Source organism: Coturnix japonica, chromosome 3 (genome assembly GCF_001577835.2).
Source record: "Coturnix japonica isolate 7356 chromosome 3, Coturnix japonica 2.1, whole genome shotgun sequence".
In the NCBI taxonomy this organism is placed as follows: domain Eukaryota; kingdom Metazoa; phylum Chordata; class Aves; order Galliformes; family Phasianidae; genus Coturnix; species Coturnix japonica.
In genome coordinates this window covers 64,568,299-64,580,936 of record NC_029518.1, presented here as the reverse complement: position 1 = coordinate 64,580,936, position 12,638 = coordinate 64,568,299, and the positions used below count along the sequence as shown (strand labels likewise).

At 36.4% G+C, this 12,638-nt stretch overlaps 1 protein-coding gene across 1 annotated transcript in view; it reads right to left on the bottom strand.

Moving 5' to 3' along the window:
- Positions 1 to 1,090: 1,090 nt before the first annotated feature.
- The window catches only part of SIM1 (SIM bHLH transcription factor 1), a 45,634-nt gene continuing 34,086 nt past the window's right edge, over positions 1,091 to 12,638 (bottom strand). The window contains exons 11-12 of the mRNA XM_015858867.2: positions 6,934 to 7,339; positions 1,091 to 6,120 (exon numbers count right to left, since the gene is read on the bottom strand). Coding sequence (XP_015714353.1) covers positions 5,390 to 6,120; positions 6,934 to 7,339 — 1,137 coding nt within the window. The 3' untranslated portion in view covers positions 1,091 to 5,389. The remainder of the gene's footprint in view (positions 6,121 to 6,933; positions 7,340 to 12,638) is intronic.

Below are 12,638 nucleotides of genomic sequence, written 5' to 3'. Positions count from 1 at the left end.
GTAATTCCAAAATTCCCATTGTATTGGCCCCTGGGGAAAAAAAAACAAAACAAACAAACAAACAAAAAAACCCCATGCAGTTCAAATTGCAATAAATAAACACCTTTAAAAGCTGCATTTTGAATCCTAGAACAGGAAATCTTTATAATTCCATATGAGAAAAGAGTTACTGAATCTGATCAGAAGAAAGCTTTGTTTCTGCCTGTATTTGATCTTTCTTTTCAAATACACTTTCATAGATGGAGTCATAAATTACCTCTTTTCAGAAAAGGATGCATTCCTAGCAACGTAGAGCCAGATTTATCCACAGGACTCTTGTACAAATATGCTAAATGCCACTGTGAAGTTTAACCTCACATAATTTTTTCATTAATAAATGCTCTAAGGAAATGTGAAATGGAGTCACACTAGTGCTCTCATCATTCCAAACAGAAGACTCAGTTTTTAGCCTTCAGAATAACAACATGGTAAAAACACTTTGCTAAAAACTCAGCTACTCCTCTAGCAGGCTATATCAACATCATACCGTCGGATTACAAAAAAAAAAAAAAAAAAAAAAAGAAAAGAAAAGAAAAAAAGTGTTGTTTTTTATTTTGCTTTAGATTTGGTTTGGATTTTTTGTTGTTTTGCTTTGTTTTTGCTTCTCAGTGCATACGGCCACAATATTTAACCACCCAATATTACCTGCAAGTAAAAAAGACTTTCTCCTTCACACTGTGAAGGTGTCTGGAGCTAATCTAGAATACCTACAGAAAAGGTTTTTCATCTACCATTGATCCTGACAACAATACCTGACCTGCATTGCCTTTAGCCCCTTAGGTGTTTTGAATAAATTTGCCACTTGTGAAAATACCAGAGACCGAACTGCTGACATTAACTACAATCACCTTAGGACAGGCATAGCTAGGTCTCATTGCAAGACTGCATGACATGATTCTACAGAGGGTCTAAAATTCAAGCAAACACCTAAGATTTGTTCCTCGACAGAAAGACTAACTGGCCTTTACAACACCCAGTCTGGTTTTCAGGAGTGGCTGTTCCTTTTCCAAAAATAATTTTTCCCCCCAATCCATTCAGGATGTTCATATAATTGAACATATGGTAGTTAATATATTTAGGAACATTAATGAATAAATGCTGCAAGTTCAGAAATAAAAACAAGATTCATATAAAAGTGATTAAGAATGTTTGAAAGAACAGAGTTTCAGTGTGTAACCTATGGCAGCACTGTGGATACATTAGCAAAGCTTTATGCATCTTACAGAAATACATCTGAGCCTCTTCCATGCAGAGATGCACTCATTTTCAAAGCACATACGAATAAACTCTATCATAGAACCATAGCCATTACAGCCATCACCTTTCATGGTTTCCATACTCATATTTTGAGCATGACAAACAAACAAAAACCCAAACCTTTTGCCAGCTCACAAGAAGTCAATATTTTTGGCCCATACACATATTAAGTAGTACCTTACTCCACAGATATTCCCATTACAGTCAATGGGACCAGTTGCTGAGTAAGGTTTTTTTTCTAAAGAATTGCTGTGCAAATTTGTTCACTGTTGCATTGTGGAGTGCAATTTTGTATAAAAATTAGGGAGGTTTTTTTTCCCACTTTGAAAGAGATACACCAAAATCATAATGCACCATCCACTGATGTCAATAAGAAATGATTTGAGAGCGCTGTAGTTTCTCTTCTATAGGAGTAGCTACAAAATATTAATTTGCTGTAAATAGCAAAGCACTGTTATGTTAGAGAAATGATGCAGCACATCAATTTTTATTTTTTTCTGTACAAATTCACAACCTATACATCTGTTTTAAAGTAATAACCTTTAGCTAATGTGGTACATTTGATGTATTTGGTAGAAATACCTTGCATTTTTCAATCTTCCAAAATACTTCATTTGATTTAGAAAAGGAAGGGGAAAAAAAGCTATATCCTTGAAGGATACTAATTTAAAATTCAAATTAAATAAATACACAAGGGAAAAGGTAAGCTTTATACCATATTTAAAAGTAAATGTTATATGAGCTGCAGTGATATTATATGCTGTAATTAAGGTTGCAAATTTGCACATGTAGCATGTAGCACGCACAGTCTATGTTTACAACATTCAATGCTTTCTGTCAGTTCAGAAGAAATTCCTGACTATCTAAAGCAGCAGAATAGCAAATTAGCTAACAAAAGGCATCTACTGAAGCACTGAGGAGCAACAGTTGCTGAAAATCCAGTAGGGAATTGAGCATCAGCCTATGCTTGAAGCAGAGCATAGCTGCAGGAGCAAACACTTCTACCTCTCTACTGATATATCAGGTATCCTATTTATTACAGTGCATTTTGTTGCATTTGTCTCCGTAGCAGAATGGTACTGTTGAAAATAGAAGTAACAACAGTTCTGAAAATTTTATTTTGGACTTAAAGTAAATGACAATGGGGATTTTTATTTTTTTTTATTGCACAGCACACTGGCTTTTTCCTAGATGAAACTGTCCAGATAGAAACATCCTATATTGTGCCTGTCTGCTTTATAAGTCTTCTGTTTTTCCAGTGTGCCTGTCAGAAGACCCAAACTGTCTTCTCCTGACTATTTGTGGCAATTAGACCATTAGACACGCTGATCTGCAGAACCCTATTGCGTTCTAATTAAAAGTTTGATAAGAAGGGTGCTTGATGACCCTAAAAAACTTTAGTGCTGGCAGAATCCCACTCATCCAAACAGTTTAGGAAACTCCTCAGTAATACAAAATAATATTGGCACTTAGACTTCTTTTTATATGTACTAGTAAGGATAATACGATAATGTGTACCTCTAATTCGCTTCACAAATTGTATTTTAATACTTTACAATGAGACTCCAAATACAAGTTCATCCATATTATTCTTATGAATTAGTGAAATAAATATTTATCCTCAACTGGACTTATAAAAAATATTTTGTTGTTTCTATGCTTCAGGAAGATATACAATTGTTGGGCTGAAATAAGTCCATTTTGGTCCATTCCTTCCTCTGAGTTAAGGGTTGTCAATGTTTTTCTCCCCTTCATCTATTTGCCTTCCTTTTATCTTCAAACAAACAAACAAACAAAAATCTCTAGACCTTTGTTATTTATTTGGCAGTTAGTCAAATACATTTCTTGCCAAATCATTTTGTTCTCATTTCACTTTGGCTAACATTCAATGCCCTGTCTCTCATTTCTGTCACTAGTTCAAATAGTTTTAGAGCATTATTTATCCCTCTTCTGTGCAGAGCTTGGTACACACCAGTGACATCCCCCCATACTTTTTTCTGTTACAGAGATGACAGACCCAGTTTATTTAAAGTTTTTATTAGATCTTTCAGTCTCTTTATCTTTTTGCTGAGCTCTGCTCCACCTTTTCTATTATGGGATTTAGATAATAAAGAACAGACTGTTGCTCTTCCTTGTGTTCAACGTACATTTCACCAGTGATCACACTGCAGTCAACAGAAATTGCTTATGGAGTAAGGTACTACTCAATTCAAGATTCACAATCTGCCTTGGAGTGATCAGAACTATACACAATATTCCACATTCAGAGAGTTAATTTCCTCTACTTTCAAGTACATCTATACTTACGTGGCTTACAATGTTATTATTTAGCTTTTGCTTCTCATTAATTTTATTTGAAAATAGATATTTTTAACCCACCCATGGCATGCTGCTTTATATTTAGTTCCACTGATGACTCAATCCCATATGTTGAAATTCTTAATGTTACAAATGAAGCTTGACTTAGTGCTAATCTCATTTTTGTAACCACCTCAAGTCCTCTTACCTTCATTTTGGTATAATAAGGAGTGCTGGTCCTGTTCCTGGTGCAGTCAACTCTGAGATGTCTTATGAACACCATAAAAAGAAGCACAGGTCTAATAATCTTGCCTACAAATAAATTATTTTACTTTTTTAGCATAGGTTTTTTATTGACTCTTTTCTAATCAGTTGGTGACTCTTTGTTCCATGAGTTTATTAAAAATCACAGAAATTTTTTCTGCCTCTTTTGATATCTTCTTTAACTCCAGACAGGCCATGATAATATCAATATTTGTAATGCAATTGAATTTTTTGGAACCCTAAATTTCCCCAGCAATTTTTTCTTTATATGTGACTGTTTTTGGTATTACTAATATGTTCGTATATTCTTTCTTCTTCTTCTTCTTCTTTTTTTTTTTTTTTTTTCTTTAAGCAAGAAAATAATGTATATTCTTTTTTCAAAGACATACCAATTACTCCTGTTTGTGTCAGAGTACTTATAACCTTCTATGCTTTCTTAATTTGCTGCAAAGCGTGTTCAAAACTAGCACAAACCTCCATGATGTTTTTATCTGTCCCTGACAAATTCTTATAGGTATGCAGTTTCTTTCATAATTTACAGAAAAATTTCTGATTCTGATGGGTTTCTTTTGTGTTTTGATTTAATTCTTCAATATTTTGCCACTTATAAGCACTTTTGCTTATTCTGCAATTATTACTGAATAACATACATAGCCATAGGGTTAAATGTACGTATCTTTGACAACACCTATCTCCAGTCTATTCTCTCTGTTTCTCCCAAGGATTTTTTTTTTCCATTTCACTCCACTATCCCCTTTTTGCAGCCTTTCAAAAATGAGGGCAATCTCCCATCTCTCCATCAAGACAAACATCTCTCAAAATTGCTCCGAGAAAGACCCTCTTTCTTTCTTTTAAGTACAGTCATAGTATTTGATTATTCTAATTATGAGGATACTGCTCATTTGACTCCTTTCACATCAAGTGTATGTAAATAACTATGCATGTGAGTACACAAGAAAATAACAAATCTGAAAAGTTCTTTCTCCCCTTTTTGATTTTGTATTGGCTGGCCAATGGTGCTTTATACCACAGAGCAGCATAGCACACTTGGCCCTTAGGGAATAAAAAGATCACCAGAAATACACATTTTGATGTGTATTTTAGAGGAACACATTCCAGCTTCTCTTGATAGTGCATAGCAGTTTTGTTATTTGGGATGTGTGGGACACACAGTTCAGAAGGTCTGCCCTAGGCAGCAATTCCAAAACAACCCCTCTTACACAATGAGCATAAATGGCTCTGCTAGCCTGCCCAGGTGCTCCCTACCTAGACCTCTTCCATCTTTCATACCTCAAATGGCACCAACTTTTGAGTTTAGCTCCATTTCCTCTAACCCTGCATGCCAGTGCATTTTTATGTTTTGAAAGTAATGTTTGTTAACTAACTCATACTCCCAAACCTTAGTTTAGTCTCTCTAGTGCACTGTGGTATATCAAATGCTGGTAATGACAAGGGCATGAAAACATATTATATCTTCCAATTAAATCTCTAAGCTTACTTTTTAAAGCACAAAAGTTTTTAGAAAAAAGTGTCAGCTTCCATTGGTTATTATAACGGATGTCCCTTTGTGTCCTTGTGTTGGATCTTGCTGCATCCTTAAATGAGAAGTCACATCAAAGTGTGATCCATTGCAGCCTAGTGAATAGTTTCTAATGGTTTCAGTGTCATATAGATGCTCCAGAGCATACCCAGTTAATGTGTAAGCGTGCTTATCAAAGTATTGCCTGTGGGAGTTGTAATAATTTGGAGAAGTTGCTGGATGATCACCTGGAGTTTGATGAGGGGACATGTCTGTATTCAGGTAGTCTTTAGCTAGTACCAAGCTAGATTTTGATATTCGGTCAGAATTGGGGCTGCTTATCCTAGACAGTGTTGTGGGACTGTGGTCATAGTCATTTTCATGAGGGCTCATAATTTTTCCATCCCGCTGCTGGACGTGTTCACATGGAGGAGTGTTGGCAACTGTTGGGACGCGGCAGATATCCCCTGCCAACTGTTGCTGGGGGTAGTTTGCAAAACAAATTGTGTGTTTCTTCCCTGTGCCATTAATGGAGAGCAGTGGATCAGGGGTTGTTTTCCGTAGCTGTAGCCTGTTTTCTTCCTCTTTGATCATTTGCTGGGTTGCTCTTATTAGAGTTTCAATTTTGCTGGGCTCATGTGGGCTGCTCTGATACTGTTCAGCGCGATATCGATCACCAGATTCACTGGCAGAACCAGGATCAGGCGAGCTAACAACACTGTCCTCATCCCAGTGTCCTCTCCCTAGGAAAGAGAAAATGACAATAAATGAGGTTAAAGGAAGCAAGAAGTCTTAAAGAACATGCACTCTGAACACAGAGGCAAGTGAACTGTGACAAAGTCACCAGAAATTACCATGGTAGACTCTTTGCTTTCTAGGATAATTTATCTCAGATTAGTGTAAAATAGTACCAGTCATCTCAATCTCAGTAAGACTTATTCTGCAAGTCAGTGGAACTGTGCTAATTAGTTCTTACAAATTCTTTAGATAGAACCCATGTTTGACAGGTTATTTTAATAGAAAAGCAGCACTTTATGTTACATCTGCCCTTATAGCCTTAAACTATGTTTTTGGCATCAGCTGCAGTCTTTCATCTCTCAGAGTGTCTTTTAAACCTAAGGCCCTTTGGATTTATTCAAAGACAAGATCAGCCTTTCTTTGTGAAGTTTTGATCAGTATCAGCTTCTGAAGCTGTGCTAATGCACTGAGAGTGCAACCTGCCAGATACCTAATGGTAGTGACTACATTGAAAAACAGTATTTTGAAGCTGAGAATTTGATCTAATACTTTTACCATGCTATTTTTATCTGTTGCAGTTCCCACAGAAATAAATAGGAGGCATTACTTTTGGAGCAGCCTACATATATTTTACTGCATGCAAAGCAGTCTGTTAAACAACTTGAATTATAAGTATTTCTCATATCTACACGTGTGACCTCTGAGTTAGGAACATGCATTATTTCCTCTGTCTCACATAGAGAGTTGCATGCTTGTTTATGATTATGAAACTGTTGCTTCAAGACAGTACCACTTCTGAAAATCCCATTATCTCTTACCATGAATCCTGTGCACTGAAGTTATGTGGGGCATACTGTTTTCATATGCTTCTCTGCTTTCAGGGGATGACTTAGTCAGGGGCAAGGCTGATCGGGAACCCCACCATCCTTCCCTCCCCGGCTGTGGTGTGCCAAGGAAATATCTGCCAGCTTCACATCTGCCTCCCTCACAGGCCTGAGTATGGAAATGTCTGTCATCGCCCAGCCTGGAGTGGTCAAGTGCAAAACCATAGCAGAGAGCACTGCGGTCCGAGTACTGTCTGTAGGCACAGGAGACATCGTGATGCTGGGAGCTTGGCCTGTCCGCGGGCTCCAACAACTGGGGAGAGGCTGTGTCAGTGAGGGGGCTCCCACCCCACTGGCTCTCATGGTCAGATTCAGATCTCTCGGTGTGAAATCCAGAATACTGAAAAACAGGAGAAACAGCAGGAAATTTACTGACCGTCAATGAAATACACAAGTATCAGCACTGAATACAGAGAGAATATGCACCGGATAGGGCATTTTCCACGAACATGCCCACACGTCTGCACCTTTTCATAGAACTCCTTATCCTTTCCTGTATTACACCCTGTAATGAGCTCACAGATGACAGGACAGACCTCACAAACATCTAAAACATCCTGTGTCGGCCCTGAATAGCCATCTCTTTTATGATGTGTGATATTAGGATCACCAACATCAGTGTGGCGAGTCAATATTTTTTTAATATGTTCAGGTTTTTCTCATTGCCTTGAAAGCTGCTACTTATGTGCAGCAATGGTGCTCTAAGGCTCTTCTGCAAAAATAGTTTTAAAATAACACCACTCCTAGAGCCTTCTCTCATGTCAAATCAAAACTGAATGCGTTTGCCAGTTCCTTTTCCCAAAGCCACTTCTCTTTTCCACATTTTTTTCCTTACCTGGGATATTCTGAAACATATTTCCTGATATTACCTGGGACAAGAAAGATTCCTTTAGATACTGAGACTCCCTGAACTACTACAGAGTAAAGCGTTGGTAGGTTAGTAGGAAACTAGAAATCACTGATCTGCTGCAATGTGGGAGTAAGTAAAATCCATCAATTATTTGCAAGAAAAAAAAAAATAACAAACAATAACTGATAGCTAAAGCTGACAGAGCAAGCATTTTATCACCCTCATTTAAGTAGAGCCATCCCAAGGCAGAATAAAAAAGCTGGCTGGCAGTTGGAAAAGCAGACAGAATAGGAGAATGAATGTTGTTGTGACAGAAATACGGGTTAAGTAAAATTTCATAAATTTCTAGGTATTCTTAGTAAGTGTTTGAAACTTTTGAATACTTTCTAGGGAGAGAAAAAAAAAAAAAAAAAGAATTTTTATTTAACCTCCTAGGATTTAGCTGACTCATTTTTTAATCTTTTTATTTATTGGAAATGTCAAACTGCATGGAACATCTTTAAATCAATTTCACCCATGATTACAGTCTGGGAAGAGACCAAAGCCATACATGCTCACCTCTTCAGTATTGCATACTCATGTCACAAATCAATGTATTACAGCATGAAACCTTGGAATTCTCCCATTCCATCATTCACGTTCCAGATGACCACTCTGCTTTTTCTTTTAATAGGCATTAGGCCTCTCTCCTGAAAACATAAACTTACCTTCCTTTTCATTAGATTGAGTTGCCATGAAACTCCTCATTATCAGCCAGGATCAAGGTTTTATGCACTTACCAATTGAAAGTATTGACCAGATGTTTGACTTTCAGAAACTTAAACCATCTGTGCAACATCAGTAGTGGAACTACTTCAGTTTTGGCATTTAATTGGGTATTGCTTCAGTATTCCAGTTCATATTTGTGAATACTGTTTGTCAACAAGATAGACTATTTAAAGGCAAGAAAAAAAGGGTCATGGCTTTGAAGATATAAATTCCATTGTTAGTATTTGATAGAATACCTGTAAGCAGAAAACTTACTGGTAGGCATGGAGGAGTCCAATAAGCTAGTATCACCATATTCATTGCTAGGTTTCAGTAGTGAAAGAATACATCCAAATTTGAATGAAAGTAAGATAGTTAGATAGCCACAAAAGGACTCTTCAATTTCAGCAACTCGAGATAACTAGGAATTCTATTCATCCATCACAGATTTTAAGTGATCAACTAGAACACTGAACTTTTCTACTACCCTTTCAAATCTAACATTTTCAAACTGCTTAGTCACAAATATATCTTCGTAAATAATAACTAGATCACTGCAAATGTTTTAAGAAAATATACAGACAAATTGAAGTTTACAATTAAAAAAGAGAATTTTTAACTGTACAGTTTTAGCTAGGATAGAAATTCACAAAACAAAAAACTGCTTTTTTTACCTGTTATTACTTTTGGTATTATCTGTAGGTTTGTTTGTTTTTTTTTAATTATTTGTAATTGTTTTTTATAAACTAGACTGTAATTGAAAAAGTTTCAAACAAATGTAAGAAAGTATATATATAAAAGTATAAAAATATTGAAAACTGATTTATTTACTTCTTAAAAACAAAACCAAAAGTTTGTGCTTCTCTCTTGAGAAGGAAAAGAAAAAAATATTTTCCAATAATTTTATCATGAATTTTAATATTTTTGACAATTTATGATGGTAGTAAGTGAGTGCTAAATGCCAAAGATCTTTCAAATTGAAAATTCTGAATTTCATTTAGCTCTACTATATATTTTTCTACCAGTTCTCTGTTTTTAGGGATGCAGCAGAGCCCAGCTTAGCTCCTTTTGAGGGGAATTTCCTCATTTAACTGAAAAAAGAATTTTTTGTTTTGTTTTGTTTTCTTTTCTTTTTAAATCTTGGTCCTAACCATTAGGGATTCTGTTGCACAGGCTTTTACAAGAATGGGAAACCATATCGAACGGTCTATGTTCAGCATGTCAGAAATGCACCATGTAATGTCATATAACCATGTAGACAAGACCAACAATGCTTCATGCATTTTCTTTGTACTTGATGTAAATGATGATTATTTGAGATCTGACCCCTGGCAGCTGCTAGGCCATGCACAGAATTAAAATAACACTGTGAACTGCTTGTGGCCAGCGCTGTCTACTGACGCTTGGTATGACTGCTTATATTCTTAAGGTAGAACAGAGGCAGATGTAGGCCAAAAATATGTCTAATTCCTTTCAAAGTTAATTACATCTCAATTTGGCATCATTATACTGCCTCTACTGCTGCAGTCCTTAGATTGCCTCTTCTGGGAATCTGATGTTGACAGGTGGAGACTCCAAATAAAGGCATGCGTGACAAGTTGATGGGGGGAGAAATGTAAGGATGATCAAAGATACTGCTTCACTGAGATGGCAGTGGAAACACTATCTCTCATGTCAGAATTAGGCTTCCATATGCCAAGTGATGAAAGACCAGAGAAAACACAATTAGATTTAATGAATATTCTGGCCAAATAAAACTAGTGAAAACATTTATTTATTTTTTTTTTCATCCCAGTCCTGTCTCACAAAAGGTGTTTTCCTTTATGCCATTTTTGCTTTTTGTCTTCTATCAGTAGAATTTATTAGCTTTGTTCTTTGGTGAGGTTTAACCAGCAGACAGAACATTCTGAAGAAATTCTTCAGACAGGCAAAATCTGAAGTAAGTTCAGATGTTTTCTAGCATAGAAAACAATGGTAAATAAATCAAATGGTCCTCCAGCTGTTCCAAATATTAGAAATCACAGAATCGTAGAATCCCCAAGATTGGAAAAGACCTCCAAGATCATCCAGTCAAGCCTCCAACAGCCACCAATATTTCCCCAGTAAATCATGTCCCTTAGTACAATTTCTAAACATTTCTTGAACACCTCCAAGGACAGTGTTTGACCACCTCTCTGGGCAACCTGTTCTAGTCACTCACCACTCTTTTGAAGAATTTTTTGCTAACATCCAACTTGAATCACCAATGGTGCATCTTAAGGCCATTCCCTCTAGACCTGTCACTAGTTAAGAGGGAAAGGAGGCCGACCTTCACCTCTCCACCACCTTCTTTCAGGTAACTGTGAAGTACAATAAATGTCTCTCCTGAACCTCCTCTCCTCCACACTAAACAATCCCAGTTCTCTCAGAAACAGAGATTTGCAGCAGTTTTTCTTAATCTTTCTCTCTGGAACTGTCTTCCAGATTGTTGTTTCCCTGTACAAATGCAGTGAGTACACACCAGCAGGATTAGCGCTGACAAAGGAATGAGCTATTGGCCACCACAGATGCAACTTTTACCCCAAAAAAGTCTTCAGAAAGGCTGAAAGGGCAAGGAAATTGGAAAATACCAATTTCGTGTCTAAGACAAGATTACTTTAAGGGAACCCAATGGAGTGAATTAGGCCAGATTATTTTAATATTTCTTGAGCCATATTCTTTTGCCTGACTTCTCATTCTTACAGGTGTCTGACTGGCTTAAGCATTTATCCTGTCACATGCAGCAACATCAGCCTTCTCCACACACACTGTCAAAAGTTCAAACAATAGATGTCACAGTTATCTAATTTTCCGTCAGCCTGATCAGATTTTTATTGTTATGAACACTAAATACACAGTGAAACTCTCTCAGAGTCCATTTTTCCATGAAAAACTTTCACTACATTAGCATTAACAGCTTTCCTCTTGATTTGTGTCTTAACCATGAGAAAAAACAATCACAGATGCATGCTGCATTGTACAAAGAACATAAGCATGCATTTAAATCACTTATATCTTACTTTTTACTGATGTAATCCTGAAATGTAAAATATGTTCTTTTTGCATTCACTATTATAGACAGAACAGATGGTGAAAGGCTTAGATTAAAGCAATACAGCATGTCCATTAAAATAACCCCCACTGCTGGTGACTCTTCACCAGATCAGGAGTTATGTTTACTATAAAAAGAGAGCTTTGCTTTGCTTTTGAATATGCTACAAGTTACCACAGCCTTAGGCTACAGAAAGAAATGATAAATGGAAGGCTGACTAGAATTCAACCTGATTCTGATGTCTCTGCCTTGTTCTTTTAAGGAGGAGGGAATATGTCCTGGTAGTGGTAGATAGCAGAATCAATCTAGATTATTTGTTTAAGGTAGCCATAAAATCAGCTTACCTTCACTATCAGTTGTGGGGTAAGTTAGCAATAATTAATATACACTAACGGAGAAATCTATTACTTCCAAAAATTTGTGAATGCTGTAACACAGATCAAAGTCCCCATCCAGTAGTTAATGGGTACATTCCTACACATGCCTTCTCATTACAGATATACTAAATATATATATATCATTTCTATTATTATTATTATTATTATTATTTTAATAATACATTTATATAATCTTTATCCAAGAACCAAGATAAGATATGAAATGATAAAACTTTATCCAGACTAACCATAAAAAATTTTCATTAGGGGCAGACAACAGACAATTTTAAATATTTTCTTCAAATAATCGTCATTAATGGGAGACTAAACTCCAAAGAGGCTGTTCAGATGATCACAATTAAAATGTTTTTCCACTCTTGCTGCTTCTTCCTGTTTACAGAATAAATGAGGTCCAGGGCTAGCTTTTAATAACACAAAATAAATGAGGTCCAGGACTAGATTTTGGGAGCCCCTAGCTGTTACTATTATTATGGCTGATGACCGTAGATATCTTTTAACCAACTCGTTTTCCTTTTCCTGCATACCTCTATCAAGTCTTCATCCTTCCAGTTTTTGCACCTCCTATGAATCTCCC